Source organism: Athene cunicularia (assembly GCF_003259725.1).
Source record: "Athene cunicularia isolate RWA chromosome 18 unlocalized genomic scaffold, athCun1 chr18_part1, whole genome shotgun sequence".
NCBI lineage: Eukaryota > Metazoa > Chordata > Aves > Strigiformes > Strigidae > Athene > Athene cunicularia.
Genome location: NW_020799123.1, coordinates 6,131,089 through 6,156,304, shown reverse-complemented (window position 1 = coordinate 6,156,304; position 25,216 = coordinate 6,131,089). Strand labels below are relative to the sequence as shown.

Genomic DNA, 25,216 nt, shown 5'->3' with positions numbered 1-25,216 from the left:
TGTTTGGCGTGAAATAAATTACACTTCTTTCTTGGGGGATTTTAATGAGACCTCCCCCCTCTTTTCCTGACACTCTCAGACTCAGGGTAAAAGAAAAAAAGCAAAACAACATTCCGGCATCTCCCCATCAACTCTGCATCGTAATGACCCAGTCAGGGTAATTAGGATGTCTCCTGCATGCTCAGGGAGGGTTTACTGAGCAAATCCAGATCGCTGTTTGCTATGTTGCTGCAGCATAACTAATTACTCCTGGTTTTAAAGGGAAGGGGAGCAGGTCAGCTTTGTGTGCGGCTGGGAAAGGGCTATGCTAAGTATGGTCAGGTATCAGCTTCACCTCTTGTCCTACTAGATCTCATTATACACTGAAGGCTACAGGATGGCACAAGAGGCTGGTCTGGGTAGTTAGTTCTTAGATGAACCAGCACAAGGACCCACATGCCCCAGAGACCCCTTTGTTTATCTGCAAACTCCTTTGGAGCAGGGGGCAGCTCCTCTTTGCTGTGACTCCTGTGCCAACCTGAGCACGTGCGAAAGCAAATAAATAGGCATGCAGAAAACTGAGACACCACCCCACCTCTGAGACACCGGCTGCCTTGGAGGCTGGAAAGCATCACACAGCTGTGGTAAGGGACACATATGGGAGCTTTTCCCAAGGCTGCTGGAAGTGGGATGGGCACTTCTCCATCTCCCTCACCTTTCAACAGTAGATCCCACAGGTACAGCCACGATCCCCCAGGTGCACATCCACATCCAGGCTGGCAGATCCTACCAAGTCCCTCTGCCGTCAGGTTTATGGAGTCCCAACGGGGATCCCATCACCCAGAGAGGTGCTCTGGGGGCATATGTAGCCCACCTCCCAGCCCCTGGCTAATACAGAAGCCACTCACAGCCCACATCTCCACACCAGCAGCCTGATTTAACTGCCCTGCCCACATGGCATCGTGTTCAAGCTCAGGCTTGTTAGGAATAGATTAGAGCTCCACTGTTGATATCCTGCTATTTTCTCATCTTCAGATTTGGCTAAAGCACATAGCAGAAGTCTTGGTGTATGGATGTGAGATGAGGGAAAACACTACTGTGGTCTCAATCAAGGCTGCACTGAGCTGGCCACATAGCTGCACAGTGAGACCTGGCCTGCTTTACATCAGTGTCTGCTTATTTCTTTACAACAATTTCCAGACAGGCCTGGCAGGTAGACTCAGTCCCTTGTTTTGTGGCTGTCTGCCCTTTTCCTTCTTGCTGCCTTAGTTTCCTCAAGCCTAGAGAAGTTTTTTTAGCAGCAGTAATTCCCAATTCACACATTTGTGAAACCTCACAAGTTATCATCTGTGCCTGGAGAGGAAAGGCTTGAAAGAGTGAATGAGGGGGAGGTTATAAACCAAGATCTAAATGCAGAAGCTGTGATGTACACTGCTGGGGGGGCAGACACAAGGCAGCTGCGGACCAGACACCAAGCACTCTGCTGTGTTTCCGTATCATGCCTCCCTTCTGCACACCCATAGTCTCACTCACTCCTAGAACTACTGTTAACTGGGGAACCTGCCTTGAACAGCCAAACATGTCCTGGGACCAAACTGACCCTCCAAAGAGGTGTGAGTACCACCCAGCCTCAGCACCCATGTTCAGACAGGAATTAATCCCTTCCAAAATGGGATGGCACCATGTGCAATGCATAGGTGCAACCAAGAGGTTGATTAATGCTCATCAGGCCATCACAGGCACCAAACAGTCCACGATTGCACAAGGAAACTGGCCAGTTACAGAGCCAGCCTCAGACACCCTTTACTGCTTGGCCACAGGAGGAAATCCAGAGTCTGCTCTCACTCACACCACTGCCTCCACTGAAATTAATGACATGGGATTAGAGAAAAGCCAAGCAAAACAAGGTCTGAGTCATGCCAAAAGTTTCTTCTGTGGCTGCCCAATAGTGGAGCTTGACATCTCAGGGCTCTGATTTCACCACCAAAATGAGCTGCCAAGAAGGAAAGCTGACATGTTGCTGCCCTCTAGTTCATCAAGTCTAATAATTTCTAATACTTTACAAGCATTAATGACCCAAACCTCAGATGATGGCTGGAGACAGAAGAATACTGATGACCATTTTATCCTTGGAAAGTGTAGGCTGTCATCTCAGATAAAATGTACAGTACTGCTGAGAAAAGCAACTGCTTATCTTGACCAGGTTCTTTAGTACAGGAAAGGGAACCAGAAGAGAGTAGTGGGCGATTCAAGAAAAGACAAAGTTACCAGAAACACTTGTCTGCAGTATTACAAGTGACAGACAAAAGCTGCAGTGCTGATGAGCCTGCCAGCGTGAGGGATCAGGCAGATCAGCTGAGCCTTGATATATTAGAGACAGGACATAACCTCCATTTCTTTAATCTTACCAAATCACCTCATTGTACTAATTCTCTAAAAAGTGCTTATTCCAATAGCTGCAAAGATATCAGATACATCCCATGGGCTGGGAGAGATCACCCAGCAGTGTAAGTATTGCTTCAGACGAGTATGAAATTGGCCGAGTGACACGCAGCTGATTTAACAGAATTATTAACAGAAAACAAGCTTCTGCAACCAGTAGCAAGCTGCGATACATTAGATCTGTCAGGAGTGTTTTTCAGGAGTGTTTAATCTCTTCTTTAAAGAGGAACCATCAATACTAATGAACTGCAATTGTGACAGCTCAGTGCAGAAGCCCAGATTTTAAGTTCTCTGACTTTCATGTGGTAAAAGGACTCAATAATGCTGCAGGAGCACCAGGTCTTTGTAGAAATTCTTCGACCCTTTTGCTACTGTGTTAGATGTTACAAAGGTGATGGAAGGCCTCAAAGACAACACAGGCAGCTCACAAAGTTACTATCTAAGCAGCAGTTCATATTTTAGAACATGTTTTCTATAAAAAAAAAAAAAAATAAAATATCTGCAGACACATTCCCCGGAACACAGCCATCTCGGGACAGAAAGCAGCAGGGCACAGTCCAGCTACTGCAAGCTTTGGAGAAATGAGGTTTATCAATAGAAACCCTTCAGTGCAGCTCCTGTGGAAAGAGCTATGGGATCAATCGTATCAGGATACCTCACCAGCATTCAGATCACAAGCAGAAAATCCACATCACATTTCTTCCCTTGCAAGAAGCTGTTGGGTGATGTCTGTCAACTCATTTGCAAAGGAAGCTTTAAGACGTGTTTCACTTTAGAAGAAGCAATGATCCCAAACCACAGCTGGAGAAAAGCTGCTCTGTCTCATCAACTAGATTAGATATCCTGAGGAGTTTTCCCATTCAAGTTTTAAGCAAATTCCACAGCTCTTTCACTCTGGTCCTTCCTTGCCTTGATAATGAGCTAGAAAATGGCAGTACTACCCAAATTGGGTTTGACTTGTAAGGCACTGCACAGAGGGAGGAATCTGGGGATGGCACTGGTGGCGGTGAAGGAACAAGATCTGGCTCCTGCTGTACAGGGCACTGGGAAACAAAAACTCAGCTTACTGCTAGTCTCTCAGTCAAACAACTGACTCCTGAAAGGACAAGGCTGATACATCACAGGGTAAAGGAAGCTTTGAGAAATATAAAGGACAACCAGAAGACTACAGAAATTTCAAAATATCTATTCCTTTTAACCAAATGAAAGGATGAAGAAACAGAAAAAAGGAAATGCTAAAAAGGGCTTGGTCCTCCCAAAATCCACATAGGAACTTTTATGACTTCAGGCTTTTAACTCCCAAAAGAAAAATTGCTCTCTGAAAGCAGAAGCCACTCAGTGACCTGCGAGACATCTGCCTGCACTTGAATGGTGTCACACAGATGAGGACACAGCTGGCAGTGGTGTCTCTTGCAAGGGGCTTATATTACCCCATCCTGCTGCTTCACATCAGGCATTGTGCCAATGGCTGTATTTCAGGATGAAGTAGTGTGAACAGCAAACACCTTGAGGAAAAAAAAAAATTAGCCTTGAGTTATAGGTGGTTGGGAGAAGAGAGAGTGGGAATGAGTATTGATTAGCAGATGCTATACTACTTTTGAAGCCTGAAAAATTGTCTTGGATGACACTGCAATAGCCTCTGGCCCATGTTATGAGCATTAACAACTCCATGCCCATAAGGGGAAGAGGGGGAAGAAATTATCCCCATTTCTACAGCTGGAGAAACTGATGCTCACAGTGGTAGTGATATATTCCAGCAAGACACATCAGATCCTGACCTTTCCCCTGTGATTTGCTCACCCCAAAATATTTACATCTTTCCTCTGCAGACTGCAAGACAAAGCAGCAACCTCTCTAACAGCCTGCTGAGCAGTGTTTGTCCACACCAAAAAAACCACACAGACACTCTGGCTTAAGAAGAGATGAGCTGATGGCACTTCAGAGGCTTTGCCCTGGATGATAACACAAGGTAAAATCATCTCAATAGTTTGGCATAAATTTCTTCCCTCTTTTTAACTCTTGACCTGACTTTTCCCCCCTGGGTTTCTACTTAAAGGTTTCCTTTTAGGTCCCAGGAAAGGTTTTCATTATCCTCCAAGGTCAGGACATCATAATGAGTGTGTCAACTGGACAAAGGTGATCAGTTTTCATCAAATAACTAGAAGTGAGACATCTTTAATCAAGAGATCTATGACCAAAGGTGATGATACGGGCACTGGGAAGGGACAGAGATGCAAGGAAGCTCTAAGGACTTGGCAAAGAGATCACTCACACAAACTATGCTGACTGATCTCTTTGTTCACTTTGGGAGAAGAAACAGTCAAGAGAAACCAGCAACACCCCTAAGAGGGACTTGTTTTAAGCTACAGAAGGAGCAATGGGCACTGGAGACTCAGAGCCAGACAATTCCAGTACTGAGGGAAGAGTAGCCAAAGGTAAACAATCTTCTTCCTGTTTTATGGAAGGAGGAAAGAATTTGTGGGTTTTATTCTTTTTAAATAGACCACCTCTAGAAGTTAGCTCCTGCTACTTTCTCCTAGGGAGGAAAATAAATAAAGAAAAAAAAAATCAAAGTCGATTCCAAGTCTTTCAAGCAGACTTTGAAAATAGAGTTACTGAGCTAATTAAAACCAGAGGTGAGTTTTACCAAAATCTATTGCAGTCTTATTTGCTTTGTTTGTATCTCTCCCAGGACAGTTGATTTTGGCTACTTTAAGACTGCTGCTTATAATACTGCTGTTTAGCTGGCATAGGGGTTTCAAGATATCAGTTCCATGCCTGTTCAGGCTCCCCTCCCTGGGCACATCCCAGCCACACTGTTGCCAAAATACCCCAAACAAACTAAATAAAACTACCAAAGTGCAAAGCAGCATTCAGTGTCAGCAGGGGGATGTTGGCAATGTTACCTTCTAACATAACAATGAAAGGTCCTTCCTGAGCCTGTGAGAGCTTCGGGTCTGTGTGTTTCTATCTTAATTTTCTCCCCAATAGATAAAAGTTAGAATAAACCCAGTAATCAGAGCATCTCTGCCAAGATATTCCAGAAGTTGGGTGATAACTGAGCAAAGACTTAATTTTCAATCCTATACTTAGAAAATGTCCCTGCCCTCATACACATCGACCCAAAAGCAACTGCCAGGCTTTGCTGGGCTGAGCCTGAGCCCATCCCAGCAGCCTGATGAACAGATCTGCATCTGAGAAAAGGTCAGCAACATCCTCTGATCATCCATCACAGGCACAGCCACCACAGCTGGCACACACCTGGCTGTGCTTCCAGGTTCACACAGGTTTGTTTCCATAATCAGCTTCCAGGGTCAAACAGGGATGTTTTTTTCAGCAAAACTTCCCTTTCTTCTGGGGATTTATTATTGACATTACTATAGTTCCCATCTTCAGCTCAAGCCTTAAAAGTAAGGAGGACTGCTGTGTGTAAATTGAGGGAATTTTCCAATTGCAAACTCAGTGCAAAGGGACACTGGCTCTTTACATACCTTGTTTTTATTTATTATATTCATGCCGAGGGACAAGTTCTCATTGTGCCACACAGCCATCAAATCAGCAGCACTTAAAGCACAGCTAGTCAATAGACCTTGTTTAATTTAAAACCTGAATGAGTTTCAGCTGATTGAATGACTTGCACCACTTTCCTCCCCCATTGCACAATTAGTTTTAAAACTCAACCCCACATTTGATTTTCTGTGAAGTCAGAAACAAACTTCAGTCCGTACTGTTGTACAGTAACAGATCCAGAATTGAGCAAATCAATACCCTTTGAATGGATTTCCCTGCAGCTGTGCTCACACCTTTATTTACTTCCTGCAACATTCTGGGTGAATTTACTTTACTCGGATAAACCAAAGCCTGAGCTTATTCTTCTAGGTGTGTGCATAAGAACTATCCCTGCTCTTCATGTACAGTTGAGTCAATATAACAGAAGGATTAAACATCATGTTTTATTATGAGCACAAGTGTGCACACATGGGCCTGTTGCAAACTGGCATACAGTATTTAACAAACCAGAAATGCACGCTAAACTGCTATAAATGCAGTGATTATTCAGATAGTCACAGCTAGGGCGTCCACACTGGGGAGGCAGATCTGAATAGCTACAGCACAATTATAACCCTGCCATTACGCTGGATAATTTCCTAGCAGACACGCCAGACTCCCCTAGCACACAACACAGCCTTTGAGCCAAAGATCCATAAGCCAATTTACATGGAAAATTAGGAGGTGTCAGAAAAGGCAGAACTAGACAGGTCTCAAGGATATTAATTCCTGTTCCCTTAGCCTTGAGCTTTCAACATATCATTAATTTAAGATCGTTGATGTTAGACTTTCGTCAATGCTGTGAAAAGAGGAAATACTTCACTTATGGTGTGCTTGCACTGGGTGAAGATAAACCAGCTAAAGAACCAGTCTGCATGTGCGGGTTAAAGCACTTCAAGCCCAGCCCCACCGAGACCCTTGCTCCAGCAGCGGACAGAGTGTGGCTCACTCCCAGGTCTGCCTTGCCTGCAGGGCTCACCCCAACCCACAGCTTCTCTCTGCATCACAGACCCCAACTGCCTGCAGCTGGGAAGAGATGACAAATGACACTAAGCTACTCCCACAAAGAGCTGTGAACTTCAAAGGTTACCCAGCACCATCCTCTTCCTATTTCCACCTCTCAAACTCCCTGACCAGGGCTGTAGACACCAGGGCTGTGATAACTTTGCTCTGGAACACATCTCCCTCCTCCTGAGCACTACAAGTTATTAGTCAGAGTTTGATGCAGAGAGGTGTAGAGGACACCCAGCACCCCGCCAATCTAGTCTACCATCTATGAATTTATGATACATCTGCAAGCAATTTGCTCTGGGCCAACAAAGTAGCAGCCAATTAATTTGTGGCTGGGTGCAGTTACATCAATAACAAAGTGGATAAGGGATGCAAACTAGTAGTGCCTGCTATGAGCAAATTAAGCGTCCGTTTAGGCAGAGTGGCACGAAGTAATGAGCTGATAACCATATCAGTGAGTCAGAGGAGAGACTAGAGCTCCCGTTGGATGATGTTACCAAGCTTTAGCTCTCCCCAGAAGCTAGGGCTTCGCACAAAGGCAGGGCAGAAAAGGCCATTCCCATCAGGTTTAACAAATACAGCTGTGATATGCTGAGTTATGGCCATGCTGCTTCTCACAGGGCCTCCAGTCCAGAGCTGAGGTGCTCCCCAGTCTGTCTCTGCATCCCCTGCTAGTGACTCTGGAAAGCAGCTCAGCTCACCCAGGGCTGTATCAGCAGGGCTCAGTGGTGTAAGCTCACACTCACAGCATCAAGGGCCTCCTGCCCTGCCCATCAGCACATGGCAGCCTCCGCACATTTGTTGATCTGAATACAGACACCTGGGGTTTTTCCCCCCCCCCTTTCCCCAAGCAGCAAAGGCTGGAAGCCCAGAAGATCATTTTATCCTGTGCACGACACAGCAACTCCCATCCTGGATCTCCAGTTCTGGCATTTTGGGCATGATCACAATATAAATACCTGGCTTGCTCCAGTTAATGCCTGCAGTCCCCCAAAATTCAGTAACATCAGACAGACTTCACACCATCTATAACCCGATAACATGGGCAGCATCCCTCCCCCACAGTGCTGGAAACCAGCCTTTCAGGGGCTACAAGGACAGATAGCTGCAAGCTCTCAGCTCTCCACATACACAGAGGGTGCCTGTAGATGCACTTGTGAGGTCTCTTCCATCCACTTGCCACCCTATAAGCACAAGTCATTTTGGGTTCTTGTCCTTGACTACTGGCACTTGGTGTGACAGGACTAACCCTCTGGTGTTTCGACTCTGCCATAACAGGGTGAGTGTCAGAGGAGTACGTGCCAGGTGTGACAAATTGTTACCTGGCATCACATAATTTCCTCCACCTTGAGAGGGAAGCTGCCTCTGAAAGAAAGGACAGTAGCAGTTTAAAAAAAAAAAACAAAAAAACAAACCAGACAGCTAGACCAAGACTATGAACCACAGCACCACACATGTTGCTGCTGTAGGCAGTGCTGCTCCTAGGGCCCTCACACTCTACCTTGTTAATAAGGTCTTTTGAGACAGACCATGAAATTATGCTAAATTAAATGAAAAAACAAGTCTAAGACTACCACATTGGAGGCACTCCTCTTCCTCCCAGGAGCCTGAATGCATTTTAACCGAAACTTAAGAGCACCGGTGAGGGAAAAGTGCTGCATTTTCCCATTAGCATTTCCTCACTTCTTTTCAGAAGAAACACCAAGCAACTGTTTCAGAAACTCATTTCTCTTATGAGTTAAAGTGGTGGAGGAGAAGCAACCAGGCAGTACTGCTCTTTGCAGACCAACAAGAAGAGGGAGATGGCCTTGGCAGCAATTTCAGTCTTCCTGTTGAAATAAAGACCCTGCCCTGCAGCAGCTCCTCATCCAATTTTATCCCTGCAAGAAGGCAGCAGAGCTCTGGCCTCACCATAGACACCTCAAACCCTGGACCCTGCCAAACCAGCTGCCCCTGCAGCAAGACACTTTCCAAATCTCTACTTCAACCTGTAGCTTTTTCAAGAGATTTAAATTCATTTAATACCACAATTAAAGCTCGATCTTTCATGTTCTTTATCCTTAGAGCTGCAAAACCAGAAAATCCTTCACATGTGAGCAGGGCCAGGTCATCCTGCATTAAAGATGGGGCAACAGAGCTGCATTTTGCAGTGGTTAACAGCCAAGGATTAATTAGCATATGCTGAGCCCAATCTGGGCCAGTCACTAGTCACACAAGAAGGAAGCTGGACATCTTTCAGCAGCAAGCACCTGCTGAGGCCTTTGTGGAAGGACACCCTTGACCTCATGTGGTTTAAAGTTTAGATCTCAGTTTAGTCCTCTCCCCTTGGTCCATCGGAGAGGCAACACTTCCCTCCAGCCAAAGGACCAGTGACTCAGCTATGAATCACCCACCAGCCTCTTCATCTCATCCACCCGGCACCAAACCTTGCATATGAACAATTAGAGAGATCTATTGTCATGTTAAGCAGCCTGCGGGGCCCCTGCAGCCCCCGACAACTCCTTCATTCACCATCTGGGTTGTAGGGGCAGAGGTATTTTTAGTGCAGCCAGTGTTTTTGAACGAGAAATGGAAATGGCGCTTTTCTGGCTGATTTACTGGCGGCGGTTGCAGAGCGCAGGGCTGCGCGGTTGCCATGCCACCTCTAACCAGAGGCGAGGGGCAGGAGCACCGAGACGCAAAGCCTGACTAGATGAATCATTTTTAGCAGCAAGGCTTGGGCGAAATTTTAGTTGTTAAAGCGATGCACAACTTCAGAGATGCCCTTTGCAGTCACGGTCAGCCCAGGTTCATGTGCTGCATCCCCCAGGAAGGACCCCACTCCCAGCTGCAAACTGAGCAACAGCTGCTCACAAGAGCTCAGTTTAATCACACAGATCAAGCTGGAGACTCACTTTTGCCTATGGAGAATTAAAGTGGCAAAAAGTAAAACCAAGAGGTTTCATAGAAGGGGGGGGGGAAAAAAAAAGTCAGCAGTGCTTTTCCCAACAGCTGTGCAGGGCAGACAGTGGCTCAACAGGCTGCAGACACCCCTTGGGGGGATCACAACACCTCTGCCTCCATGGACCAGTGTGTTCCCAGTATGAGCATGTCACTGAGCGATGCAGGACAGATTTCTGGAGGTCTTAGCTCTCCAGCTCTGTGGAAGACAAATCTTCCTCAAATTGGTATGCAAAATTATCCAGTTTTCCAAGCATGCTGGGGATGAAGGCAGCGGCAGAGAAGGACTGTCAGCACTGGGTAACAGTACCTTTATCCTACGAGGTAAGCTAAGCTACATCCTACAGGAGAAGTAACAGCACTACTTCACTTGGGTGGGCTGGGGGTGAAAGGGTTCATCCAAAGCAAAACCAAAGCAGACTCCTAAACTTTGCAAGAATTAATTCACTATATTGCCCTCCAGAAAGTGATACTAACTAAACCCTGTCAGTCACACACTGAACAATTTGTTTTGTAGGTTGTTCAAGAGCAGTTTTGTGAACAGATGACATTTGAGATGGAGTATGTTTTAATTCTTTTTGCTAAGTGCAACATTTGGTTTCCAGGACAAAACCATTTTTATTTCAAAAGACAGATAAGAATTTTCCAGGGTTTAATACTCTCACAACCTTTTCTGACAGCGGATGTAGCTCATGACTGTTCAAGAATGTATGAGACAGGGACAAGACAATTCAAGGATCTTCTCAGCTTTAGAGACACTTCAGAAAGTAGCAGCCACTTACAGAGCACCTCAGACACTTGAGCAGCTCAACTTCTCTGTTAACTGGGAAACTTACTTTTTAAAGATCACTTAATGGGCTGCAGTAGCTAAATACCTTGTTCACATCCATCTTGGGAGCACTTATTCCATTCCAAATCAGATTTGGAATGGAAAAAAAGATCAACCTCCACTTACCCACAGACAACAAGGCAAGTTCCCCAAAACTTCTTCCACCACCCATGCCAGCAGCCTGGCTCAGACTCTGCAGGAGATCCATTACCCAAGTAGCCATGTCCCCCTCATGAACCAGAAGCTGGGGCCCACACTCACCCTGTGCTGGTCACTGCACCTTGCCCAGCTCAGGACAGCCCTGTTCCCCACAGATGCATGCTCTGCCCCAGCCCAGCTGTGGTGGGAAGCTGGACAGGGTAAGCTCCAGTGTCTTTTTTGTCTGGAATTGAAACTGCTCATCCAACAAAGTTACAGGCAGAGCTTATGATTTCCCAGCTTAATCTTAAGAGAAGGGATCAGCTGGGATAAGGAAGGAGACTGGGAGAGGTGCCACTGCCATCTTCTCCCAGACATCCAAGAGGTCTCACACTTTCTAATGCCTGTGGGAGGGGAGCAGGCTCTCAGGTTTGGACCCCATCCCCTCCTGAGCTGCCAGGGCTCTGTGTGCACAGTCAGGAAAAAGGGTCAATGTCCTGGGAGGCAAATTTGCAATCGTATAGACCTACAGCCCAGCACCCTCCCTGAGCACACGCTGAAAGAAGCATTGCAGCAGTGGCCACGTTGCACAGGAGCCACACAGTAACTTTACAGTCTTAAAAAAAAAAAAATCATCAAAACTCTTTGCTTTAATCATGTTTACTGGAGGCCAGCGGAGCAGAGGTACAACATTAAAACTGATCCATCTGCCCTGGAAAATTCATTTGATCCCCTTCTGGGGGGAGGAGGCAGCACAGGGAGAGTATCATACAAAAGGAATAGGGACAGGTTCCCTCCTATTGTCCCTGTTCAGCACCAAGGCTTCGACTCCATTATAGGAGACCTCTGTCTCATCTGCACACAGGCAAATCTCAAAGAGAACAAACGATTTAAATGGACCAGCTTTTATTCCCAAAGAGAAGATGAATTCCTATTTGTTCTCAGGATTGCAATTTTCTCCCCATGCTGCAGAGGATATGAACAAACGAGCAGGGAATGAAAGGGATTAACGAATGAATGAGTGGGACCTGGGCTCCCAGCTGCAGGAGGAAGGGGGGAAGCCAGCCACAATGCGAGGGACTGACTGAACGAGATAACCCGTATGGATAGTGTTTAGCATTACAGCCACCAAAGGCTCCTAGACACCCCCCCTCCCCTCTTCAAATGGAGATGAATTAACAAGCATCTCTAAAAGGATTCACTTAAGGGGAAATCAAACAAAGAGAAAGGTAGGAAGAGTTTAAATCTTAGACCAAGCACATATTGCATAGAAAGGGCTGTTTTTGCAAAAATGCTGCATTTCTGACTGCTGACACCACTCGGTTCCCAGCAGCCTTTGTCCTCCTTGAGATGGACCCACATCATGACAGTTTTCTCCCAAAGTCTTAAAAACTGCAGAAAACCAAAAAGGCATTTGGTATTTACCGAGGTATTTATACCAAGCATTGCTCATTTAAGACCTATTGACTCTGCTCTCTGGATCAGGGAGATGTAACCTGGTGGAAGCTTCAAAACAAGCAAAAATTAAATCTTTTTTCTCTTATTCTCCAGCTATTTTAAATCAAGTCCAACATCAAGGGATTAGAGGCAAAATTTGGGATTAGGATTAGTTTTCAACCTGGTGAGTGAGCCAGTCTGATTCACATGATAGTCAGTTCCTGGTACTGATAGCTTCCAATAAACTGCATCGTCACACCCTTTGTGCTCGATGACCCAAGATAAATCTTTGCTTTGGCTCCCCAGTGTTTAGGAATGATGGGACACATGAAAACTGCATTAAAGCCACCTCAGTTTGCTTGGGTGGGAGAAGAAAGTGACACAGCCCTCTAAATCTAAAGAGTTTGCAGTTACCCATCATGCTACTATAATGCATGGCTTAATTTAAAAGCAATCTTAATTTGCAGATTAATTATTATAGTGTCTGACTGGATGAGCTTGCAATAAATCATTAGGGTGTGAAATTGCACAGCAATTACCTGATTATATATAGAGCATGTAAATGTTGGTAAAGAGGTGTCACCTACTGGAGACTGATGTTGGGGAACTGCAGGCTACAGCCAGCAAAAAAAGTCACAGTGCAAAGCAGGTCAGGGGAGTAGGTGGCAAACAAGAAGAGATCAAAATGTTTAGAGCCATTTAAATCAGCCTTCAGGAGCAACATGCAAAACCAATGCAGGATTTTCAGGGACCAGCAAATTACGATGGAAACTGCTGGAGTTTCTTGCCAGCAGCACTGGGACAGCAGATTGGAGAGATGAGACACTGGTCAGGACAGCCCCAGCCTCACTAGGTTCAGCAAGAATCAACCTGGCCAGATCTTGGGGAGATTAAACTTCAACTGACAGGGAGGCTGCAGCAAATGATGGATTTCTGGGTGCCACAAGCCTGGATTTCAGAAGCATCACATCTCGCCATGGACAGCCCAGTCCTGCAAAGCTATTCCCTTACAGAATCTTTGGACATAGCAGATCTCATGGACCTGCTGATCCTGGCCCTGGGACAGCATGTGTCCCTGGGATCTTGGACCACACAAGCAAGAGACTCTCCAGTTGGGTCCCAGCCCTGACCAGGGGACAGCTGGGTTTTCTCACGAATGCTGACACCCATGCACCTCTCACCCTCACCAGCGAAGGTCTGAAGCACTCCGTTTCCACCACAGGTGACACCTTTCTGATAGTACATGCAAGTTAACTTCTCCTTGCCTGCTTTTGGCTGGCTGCAGCCTCACTGCTCAGCAGTGCCAGGCTCTGCTTCTGTCTGGGACTCCCTGTCTGAGGAACCGGACTTCCAGCTTCACTTTGAGTCTCAGCCCAAGGCCATGGGGCACAAGACTAAAAACAGCTTTAGAATAGCAGGGCCAAGCGTGTTATCTTCTCTAAGCCAGGATGAATTGGAAACAAGGCAAGTTTAGAAGATATTTTTTCACTGTAGCAGGGCTTGGAGAGCAGTTTGTGATGCTCAGAACCCACCACCTGTGGGATGTCTGGGTGACCTCCCCCTCCACAGCACCAGCACTTTCACCCCATGATGTGTTGCCTGGACAGCCCAAGCACTTTCTGCCAGCACAGCACCAGCACGGCTGGGTCAGGTAGCCCAAGAGGTAGAGGAAAAACCTCTCACCTCCCTGGAGGTGACCCCAAAATTGTCAAATGGCATTGCCTAGGGAAGGTGGCACAGTCCTGCAGAGCTGGAGGAAGCAGGAGATAGCAGAGCACCTCAGAGTATCAATGCTAACAACACTTGTAGCCTCCTAGGTGAGATTCAATTTGCCAGAGAAGCTGGGATTTATTACTGTGATCAAAGCACTAGGAACAAATGCAAACACTGCTGGATGGAAGCTGTGAACTCTACAGCATTATAAACACTCACCCAGGGCTCAAGTTAAGAGAAGCAGTGAAACCAGGCTGCAATCTGCATCCAGGGCCAGGACCTTGATTAGTGCCAACAAGAGATGTGAATCCTTCTCTAATTCACAGCCATCTCCTGTCACTGAAGGCTGTCCATGGGGTTGCTCAGCAACACAAGGGCTGATACTGCCAATTTATCCATAGTGAGACCTCTGGGTCCCAAGAGGAGATGCTCTTACCCAACAGCACGCAAGTCGCACATGCACTCAGCCATGGTGAGCCTCCAGGGAAAATCAGGAGCCCCCAGCACCCCCAAGGTAAGGAGGACATCACTCAGAGCTGTGACCCTGCCTGCATCGGATGCACTAAGGCAAAAGCAACACAATTGCAGGGCATGGCTTTCTGCAACCCCACCTTAACACATCCCATGCCAGCAAACAGGATCCTGGCATGAGCTCCAGTTGTCCAAAGCTGCAATAGAGTTAGATCCATCTGACATTGATGCTCTCTGCTGTTTCCCAGTAAGTTCTTGATGAGGCAGACCTTGCAAGCAAGCAGAAGCAGCACAGACTCGCACCCACCTGACAGCATCTTCACAGGCACAGAAATGCAACAGAATCCTTCTCCAGGATGAAAACAGGTCACCATTGAAGCCCGCAGCCATTGCAGCCCACAACTACAGGATTTCCACCATGCTCCTTTCCTTTAACTCCAAATGCAGTTTTTTGGCAGCAGCAGGCCCCCTGATGCTCATGATACTCCTGAAACAGGGTTTGCTGTGTGCATGGCCACTCCACCACAGCACCAGGATTTGTCCAAAGCCCCACAGCAGCACTAACAGCATCCAGAGATCTCTACTTCTCCTTAACCTAAAGGGTCCTTGCTCAGCAAGAGCCCCCGCTGCAGCCCTATCTACTTCCCAACACTAAAAACAACCAAAAAAGGAAATATGGAAAGCCCAATATTTATGACTCCTGATTATCTGCATTATCAGGAAGTTAGCAATGCTGTCAGGGGTTGCTGAGATAAAACTCTTCCTCCAGCCCCTGGAGAGCCCCATGAGCCATGCCTGGAAGAACTGAAGGTAGCAGGAAAATAATTAATTCTTCCCCAGGAAAGAAAAGTTTCTTGAGGAAGAATGACCAAGATGACAAAAGCTGCTTTGCTGTTGCAGAGTTCCCAGGAAAAGGGGGCCAATTACAAAACCTGCCTGAGATCTAGCAGACAGCTGCTGGGAAACATGCTGATTTGAGTGGAGAAAGATAAATTAGGTTGGAGAATTATTAGCAATAAAAGAGGAGCTTTCCATGCTCTACACCCAAAGTCAATGCAAATGGTTGTAGCACTTAATCCTTATCAACATCTGGTTGTACACCTGGAGCTACAGGCCCATCACCCTGGGGATCACAGTGACTTCCCAGAGCTCAGGTCCATCTCTCACCTGGCTGTGGAGCCTTTGCCTCTTCCACCTGTGACTCAGTCCAAGCTCCCTTGTTCTCTAACACTACACACAGTGGATAAGTATGCTTTGGGTTGCAGCTGTGTGCAAGTTTTGGAACATAGGATTGAGACAATCGATCACACATCTTGACCACAACGGCTGAACACATGGGGAGGTCCTAGTCCTGCAGTCCCGCCCCTGAGACCCCAAAACCTCTTGGAGCTGTCTTCATCCCTAGGAAGCATTTACCCTTTGGGCCGACACCCAGTTTATTTGCTTGCCTGTGAGCTGGTTATCTTGCTGCTAGATAGCTAGTTCCCCACAAAAAACAAATGCATCTTTTGTGTCCCTAAGAAACAAGGGCATCTCTGAAGGTGTGGATCTTCATTAGTCTCCAGTTTTCCATTCACAGAAGGGAGTGGTTTCTTTAAGAACAAGGCAAGATGTTCCCCAAGGAAGACAGCAGCTAACAAAGGAAATCACTCAAAGTCACCTCCCAACACATAGAACTTAAGAATTCTTCCTCAAAGGCACCATCAGATTTCTGGAGCCATTGGAGAGCGGAAAGAATAACAGAGCTGCCTGCAGCCCCCAGGGCTGTGTTTGCAGGTCACATTTCCAATGCCAGAGAAAGCCACTCCATTTTCTTGCAAATAGACCTCAAGAGCAATGCTTCACTGAATATTTCCCATCCCCAAGTGGTGCCATAGCCCAATGCTGCACCATCCCATTTGCATCTCTACATACAGGGCTCAGACTTTTTCTCCAGCATTAGGGCAAGTACAGAGGGAGCAGCATTTTAGGTGGACATTTCCGTGCTCCTGTATCCTCCTCACAGACCTGTTATCTCCTTGCAGCTTGCAACAATCTCCTTGCTGCTTGGCCTACACACCTTTCATCTCCAGTTTATAAAAGAGAAAACAAACTTATTTTATCAGGTGTTCTAAGCCCAGTGCTCGATTTCTCTCTACACCACCAGACAGACCCACTGGCAGCTCTTCCATGTGCAGATATGTCATTTAAATGGAATTATGCCAGTTGCAGGGATCACGCTGTTCCTGTTCTGTAGCCATGCTTTGGAAATGGATGCAAACTTATTTAATATCAAATTCTGACTTTCCTCAGATCTGTCAGTACCTCTCCCTTGGCTTCAGCACAACTAGAAGCAAGATCTAGCAAACAGCACTCCAGAGTTATTAGCAATGCATGAATAATCTGGATACAATGCCCTTTTAATGCCAACAGCAGTGATAAAATTGCAAGAACAGAGCCAGCAGAGGTAATTTTTCTGCTCGTATATGAACACAGCCTGCTTTCCACCCACTGCCTCCGGCAAGCTCAGCACTAGGAAAGACCACATCTGCTGCTGGCTCATCAAACTCACTCTGGACACGAGTTTGTGAATGTTGAGGCCAAGGCAGGACCATCAGCTCACTTAACCACACAGCTGCCTTGGCACAGCCAGTACGATGAGGGTGGCCAAATGTTCAAGGGTGACCAAGAGCCCCAAAATTTGGACCCTGCAGCCTCACAGTGCTGACAAGGGAGCCCATTCCCCACATCCCAAGGTGGGAAACACCTCCTCTTCCCATCTGTCTGCTCTAATGACTATCACCTTGTCAGCCAAATGAGGTGCTTGGTTTAGTCAAGACCCAAGACAAGTTTGGCCAATTCATGCCATCCCATCAGGAGACAAAATTTCCCCCTTGGGGTGGAAGTCATTAGCAGACTGCGCAATATTTCTAGCTTCCACTAGTCCGATTTTATCCTTCAGACAGAGGCTCTCATTGTGCCTTTTTTTTTTTTTTTTTCAAGATTAAAGTGCTCTTTGTTATCTGGGAAAGTACTTACAATGTAATTAAGTCACCCAGTCCTTCGTTTGATAAGGACTAAGCAGACTGAGTTCTCACATTCCCTCCCTCCAAGGCATTTCCTTCTACATGCCTTCCAAGCTTTCAATAACCTTTAAAAAACCCTGATACCAAAGCTGTACTCTATGGTTTTAGCACCTCTGGCCTTGCTACTGCCCAAAGGGGAAAGAGATCACCTCCGCTGCCCTTGCCCTCCACCCTGTAACCATTCCTTCTTCCCACCCAGCAGCAAGATGCAGAGACAACCTCCCCCATCCTACACCCCCTTGGAGGCTCCTATATTTCACCCACAGTACTGCACACTGGTAATATCAGCTGGATGCAAGCATCCTGTTACAGCATTGCACACTGATAACAGAAGAGTTTCTGTATCCAGGGTTACCTTTGGATGTGTAGGTATAATCAAAGGGCTTAATCTTGCCTGTTCCCACCCCAGATCCTTCTAGGCTGGTGGGATTATTGCTAACCCACACTGCAGACTGTTCCCAACAAAATTCATTCCCTCCTAATGCTGTCCCCTGTATGCAGGACTGCTTGCTAGTGGATATTTCAGAGTCAGCTCAGGAAGAAGCATAAATTCAATCTCATTTTAGCAGTGCACCACAGGAAAAAAAGCAGTCTCTTTAGTGCTTTAGGATAAAGTTACACCTGGCTCAAGTCAACACTGTAAAGCCATTTCTACTGGAACAGCTTCTTGCTTAAATCTACCCATCCCCACAGCTACTGACAGCTCTCAGCAACAGCTGGAACTCCTGAGAGAAGGAAAATGAGGCTTTCAGGAGAAAAACATTTCTATTCACTTCATGGGCATTGCCCTCACTTTTCCAAGTGCCTTGTTCAGAGCACTACGTACAAATACTACATCCCAGCCGAGGTTCAGCCCAAGCACACCTTTTAAAGCCTTATAGATGGACAGGGAAAGATTCATAGTGCCAGTCCTCAGTGCTCCCAAATGAAATAAATGAAATAAAAGCTGTTGATTTAGCTACACACTAATAGAAACTACTCAAGCCACACCTGAGGCAGAGCACAGCCCAGGTGTCTGGAGGTTCACATCAAGGGGCACAGCCCTTGCACTAAGCTGTGCTTTCTGATGCACAGCAGCACACAAGCAAGGGAGCAGCTGGCACAGGAGCCAAGAAGCCACCCCAGGGTCAAACAAAGCCACAGAGTCCATTTCTATCATGTCCCCTATTCTCCATTGCAGATGCACACCGACCTCTTTACTCTTATTTAAGACAAGTATATATAGGTACTTTTTTCTCCTGTACGACATTTTACAGCTACACCTTCCATGCTGAAGTCTCAGTTCCGGTGTTTGAGGGAAGCTGAAGCACCTCTTACAAGAGGTTTGGTGGGCTGCAATAACCGCTGGGGAACAAGCACTGCTCCTGCAGTTCTAAATCAGAGGCACCCATCAGCTGCTACTGTGAAGCTCAGTGCCTTCAGGATGACCAACAGCAGAAGCTATCAGGACAAACTACTCCCCCAAAGCAGCCAGGAGATCCCCCAGCTGCCCCCTGCTCTCAGGCAAGCACAGGCAGCAGAGCCCAGCGTGGGAGCAGGCTATCAACTTATTTCAATTTTTAGTAACAACGTTATGGGGAGAGAGGAGGAAAGCAGCTTGATTATTTGGAAAAGATTTATGGGACAATTCCTGCATGTGTGGCAGGAGCTGCAGCATGCAATACTCATCTGGATGCCCCAGGGCTACTGCACACACATAGGTGGACTCCACACTTCCCCCAAGTGCTCCATCTATTAACACATCTGCTGCCAACATGTTTTTAGGTGATTAAAACACACCCTTGCTGGATAAGGTGAGAATTACTCTATCCTTCAGCACAAAGCCTTGTTGAAGAGTAAAAAGCCAGTAACTGGCTTTACAAGGTGGACACAGATCTATATCCATGTGACTGGCAGAAAGATAACAGCCCTTAGGCACTGAGTGGTTTTCCACTTACATGGTCCTTTTAGTGCAGAAACATTTCTGTTTCAGGGACATTTGGGATCGAAGACCCTCTGGGCATCCCATCAACCCCAACAGACTCCTGACACCACATACCCTGGGAGATTTTAAGGGGTGTTTGCAAGTGTCATATTGTTGCAAACCACCTCCCAGCATTTAAGAGATGCTCAGGAGTGAGAGCTGGGTACCCGGCAGCAGCGCAGAAACACAGGGGTTGGCAGAGAGAGAAGCATCGAAGTAGTCAACAATGCGAAGCAGATGCTATTCTTTTGAAGATAACACGAAGCCTCCTAGCACCTTCTTCCTCAGAGCAGAGCATGCCAGCCTCTCCAACCCATCCCACAAGTGCTTTAGCAGCTGCCATGGGCCAACTTGCAAGCAGCAGTTTTCAAATAGCCTAAGGCATAATCACAACCAACCTTACTTCCACTCCTCAGTGCCTGCTCTGTGCCAGCTGCTGGCTGGAAACTCATCCCGGCCCACCCCATCCAGTAACCATGCTGGCAACTTGCTTCCCACAAGCAAAGGAAGAAAGCAACATACTTTTTAGCCCTGCATACAGAGAACAAATCAACACGCTGTAGTGCTGTTAACTGCAGTTGTCTCGACCTGTCACCATCATGGTGCTGTAGACAGGACTTGGTGTTCACAAGGCTGATTTGTTTGTTGGAGCTGTTAAGATACCTTCATTATTCTAACCTCTTGCTGTAGCACTTGAATTAAACTTAAGAGCCCAGAGGAGCACACGTCAGTGCTCCAATTAATCAGTGCAAAGACCTTCAAAACCCAGGCAGCAACACAGAAGAAGGTTCAGTGGTCTGGAGGGCTGCTGGTGCAGATACCAAGCAGCTCTTCACCCTTCCTTAGCACCTAAATTGCCCACTGCTCCCAGCCTCACCATCGTTACAAACCCAGCCTTACCAGCAACACACTGTTAATCCCATTTTGTTTAAAGCTTGGGATGCCCAGAACAGGTAAGGAACTGGAGCTTCACAAGCTAATGAGACACCACAGAGCATATCCTTGATCCCCCAGTTCCTTGCCTTAATATTTCTTCCTTCTCAGTCCCTAGCACAAGCCAAAGACACCCCGGGAGTACCAAATAAGTCGCTTGTCTAACAAAAAAGCATGTCCCTACCAGGCATCTCCTTTCATGGAAAGCCCAGCAACAAGCTGGTTTTTGAGTGCTTCTCTAGACCAAAGCCCAGGGAAGACATTTCAAAGCACCTGGTGAGTGCAAACACATTGCAGGAGGGGTTATGAAATTTGGGAAAGAAGCATAATCTGTAGCCTTGAAGTCTAAACAGTGAGGATCCTTTACCCCAAGGCAGGCATCCCAGTGTAAATCTTCAATCTGTTCAAGTGAACCGTGAGCAGGATGCCAAGGCAAATTGGGGAAATGAGAAAAGCTTCAGCCTTTCTCTCCAGACAGAAACGTCTCAGCATTTCCCCCAGCCTAGTGCAGCACATCACTGAGGTAAGAAAGACTCCTGACTATTTTAATTCATCTTGCTGGATTTGGTCTGTGGTTCCTTGGCTTTTCACATGTAATTAACAATGTGCAGGTTCCAGTAAATGATTTCAAATAAATCCTTAGACAACTAGCAGACAGCAGTTCTAGAAATCCACATAGCGGTGTTTGAAAAACTAGATTCAGATAATTACTTGGGGCTTTAACTAGCTTATTGTATACCACAAGCCTGCATAACGATACCATATCAGTTTTCCTGCAGCAGAGCAGAGCCCCAAGAGTTGTGCTGAAGTCCATGGATAGTCACACCAAGGTGATTTCTACCACAAACTTATCGGAACAGAGAAGGCAAAATTTAATCTCAATTTCTCAGCCATCTGAAGGCAAAGGTAGATGCCAGTGAACCATAGCATACACACTGGTTATGTAGAAGTATTAACTGCTTAATCTCCAAAATCCTGTACTCAGAGACAGGTGGGTTTTTTTTCTCCATAACGTCCTTCTTACACCTCCCAAACCCAGCCCTAACAAGTGGCAACAGAGGTTTAGCTCATAAATCTTCCTCAGTAGTCTCTTTTTTGGGCAAAAGTCTCTTTCCATGGTCCTGCCCAAACTCCCAGCTATACCACACTGTGGGAACAATCCCAGGCATCACAAGCATCCTAAAGCATCAAGGAATTTGCCAAAAACTCCTAGGTGAGGCTAGAATACAGACTAATCCCACACCTCCTAGACAAGCTGTAACACCTGACATCGTTATCTACTTTTCATCCAAAACCAAGTATGTTAGCATATATTTTAGGTTTGCCAAATCCCGTTGAAATTGATTGCCAAACACTCCCTTCTTATGTTCTACTGTAAGATGTTTAAGTTGCTCATACGATGTCTCGAAGCTCAGAGTTAAGATATTTTCCCCTAGAATATAATTAAGTACAACAACAATTAGACAATTTCATGCTGAACTAAGCTAACCTGTGATAACAGGTTTGTTGAACAGTGATATGAGCCTAACTCAGAGCTAAGCAACTGTGATAACACCACACAAGAACTGAAGCACTTGCCAGTTTTAGAGAGTTTGTAATATCCTTTTCTGTCCCAAATAACATAAAGCATCTACATACAACCCCCCCAAGTATCAGGACATGCTTCATGGGTTGCAACAGAGGAAGTGGATGGGCAATGCTACCCATCTCTTAAGTGTTACCATTTGTTGGCAAATAGATAAAGTCTGAGCCACGAACAGCTGAGACTCAGCTGGTTTCTGCAGAGTTACTTAAATATTTCCAAACACCATGCCAGGAACTGTAGGAGTTGTTAACACAGAGATTAAAGCAGGTAGCTGTACCTGGCAGAGCTGCTTAGTTCAAGTACAGAGCACGCGATTCCCACCTGACTGCGCCTTGCGCACTACAAGAAACTAGAAAAACAATCCCAAGGCCATGGTTTTATTATTTTCTAAAAAAAAATACTGAGTTTATTTACACTAAGTTCATCCAGGAGTTAACCACAACGAATTTATGGTTACAGTGACAGCACAAACATGACTTGGAAACGAGAAAGGACTGAAAGGGCTCAAACCCATCCCCCTGCACCACAGCTCTGTTCTCCCCTGGAGCACCAGGGTCAGCAGCAGGAGGGAGTTCCAGGATCAGGCTGCCTGTTCAGAAGAAGCAGCCAGCCTACACTTCCAATCCTGAGAGATTTTTTGCATTTTATCAACATTTTTCCTATCCAAAGAGAAAAAAGGAAAAAAAAAAAGAGAGAGAGAGAGAAGTGGGCAAAATCAGCACACTTACCTGCTCTGAGAGTCCATAGTCCTGATGCACAGCACCGATGCAGTGTTGTGTGTCTCCAGTCAAATCAAGTCCTTTTCCCCTCGGGGTGAGGGCAGTGTCCCACAGGGGAGCGAGAAGCACCCTTGACCTCCACCATCAACTTCCTTCGTGGCTGCTTATGGCTGCATGTTCCACCCAGGTGATGAGGGCTGGATCCTACTCCGCTACCTGGTGCCTCACACCCATACTCTTCCTCCCTAGCAGTCTCTGAGCTCACATTCCCACATCCATCCTTATTTCTGCTCACAGGACCCCCTGGTTTTGCCAAGTTTTGCCACTGCTCAGCTCAAACCGATTATTTTAGCTTCAAGAGCAGCTGTCTACCTTCTCACAGCCCTGCTACAAAGAGTCACTACAGAGAGCTCAGGACAGTCCCCATGAGCTGCTTTCTTGGTTTCCTGCCATGCACAGCTGCTCCACTAGAGATGCACTAAGGTCCCACCCAGAGCAAAGGGAAAAACACCTCAAACTTAAGACCAAAAACACAAATCAAAAACCAGGAACATCACAGTCATGGTTTCAAGACAGGTAGACAGATGCGTAACGTTAAAAACTCTAACTTAAACCCAGGAAAATATCTAATAAGGAAAAACAACCCCTCCTCACCCTCCGTTTGTAAGTGAGGAAAAGAAAATGCAGCCCCTCAGGACCACACACACCCAGCTGATGACACTCAGTCAATTAGGGCTGTTAAGAGGCTTCAGCTGGGGAGAACACGAGTCTCACCATGGATGAGGCTCTGCTGGTGCCCCTGTGAGGAACAGGACATCCCCCGCCCTGTGACAGCTAAAATCCCAGTATTGAAAAGAAACGTGAACTGAGATTAGTCTTGACATTTCTGGGTCTTGTAATCACAGTGGGTGACAAAAGCAAATTCTGGATCAGAGCCTTTCCCCAAGCAATTTAAGCACATCTATTTTAAAGAAAGACTGAGTTAAACAAAGGGGTGACAGCCCATAAATTGAAAGCCACAGGATGTGGCATCCTGGGATTATGTTATAATCAGGCAGTCCGAGTAGCCTCCAAAATACATGTTTTTTGGAAATCAGGGGGAAAAAGCGCTGCCACAGCACAGCCCGCTGCCCCTCATGCTGACTGTGAGTGCTCATCCCCCCTGCATGCCACGGAGAGGCACCGCTGACCAAAATCACTTGATCCCTTTGCAGGATGAAGACTCAATTCAGGAGGAAATAATCAGGCAGGAAGCAAAAATTAAACCATTCAGTGGAAAATGGAGGGGAATGGTTTTTGCATTCATCTGCCTATATTGGCATCTTGTCAAAGGACTATTATTGGGAAACCACAGTGGGAACCAGGGACTTCGGTGGGGGGAAAGCTGTATTTTTCCTTCTTGAGGCTCAGTGACTCCAGCAAGCTATCTCGCAGCAACAAGAGACGGGCTTGAGGTGAAACTTGAACTTTTGGTGTGTTTCTCCATCAGGTCCATTCACACCTCCCCAGGCAGCAAATCCAGCCGCCTCAGCAGAGGTGTGAGGCCACGTTGCAGGGAGGTTTCTTGTTTTTCAGCCCGGCCGGACTGCTGCACAGCCTGGCAGCACCGTGCCGGGCGCTGTGGGAGCCCAAGCTCTGAGAAATAGTGACAGGCACTGAGGGGAGAAACCCCCTTCCCCAGCACCTCTGCTTCTGCTGTGGGGGCTGCAGGACATGTGGGAGGGCACAGAGCACCAGCTGCGGGGGCTGCAAGGGGCTCGGTGGGGAGGGGATGGGGCTGACCCCCTGCCAGATGCAGCCACTTCCAGATGGTTCTGGCTGGTTCCAGATGGCCCCAACAGCCCCACTGTGGGACACGGCTGATCCCATCAGTGATGCTGGCGATGCCTCTGGGGAAACGTGTGAAGAAAGGGCAAAATGCAGTGTGAGGAGAGGGGAAAATGTGTGAGGGATGGGGATGACCTGTGAGCAGCATGGTCAGGGAGAGAGAGAGGAGGGGAAGAGGTGGTTCAGTTGCTGGAGCAAGTGATCCCCAGGAGGCCCGAGGGGCCCCCACCCGAGCAGATATCCACACATGGGACTAATATTAATTGGCAAATAAATGAATTTTCTCCAAGTTGAGCCTATGTTACCCATGACTGTGATCAGTGAGCGACCTCCCTGTCTATCTCAGTCCATGAGCCGCTTCACTTTACTCTCTCTCCGGTCCTGGGGGGCGGGTCAGAGAGAGCGGCTGGGGGAGCCACCGGCGGCTGTCGAGGTCCGCTCACCGGTGGCCCCGGACACAGCCCCGGCGCCGCAGTCCTCCGAGCCTCCAGGGGACGCGCTATCTCCCGCCTCGCCCCGCCGGCTCTCGGGCCCGGCGGCGGAAGGAAGCGGCTCCCGCCATCGCGCCCATGGAGCCCGGCGGGTCTCGCCGCCCGAGGCTGTCTCTTATACACA

General features: G+C 47.0%; 1 protein-coding gene across 1 annotated transcript in view; it reads left to right on the top strand.

The window, feature by feature from the left end:
* Positions 1-24,908: 24,908 nt before the first annotated feature.
* The window catches only part of TSEN54 (tRNA splicing endonuclease subunit 54), an 11,550-nt gene continuing 11,242 nt past the window's right edge, over positions 24,909-25,216 (top strand). Inside the window, exon 1 of the mRNA XM_026861283.1 lies at positions 24,909-25,184. Coding sequence (XP_026717084.1) covers positions 24,909-25,184 — 276 coding nt within the window. The remainder of the gene's footprint in view (positions 25,185-25,216) is intronic.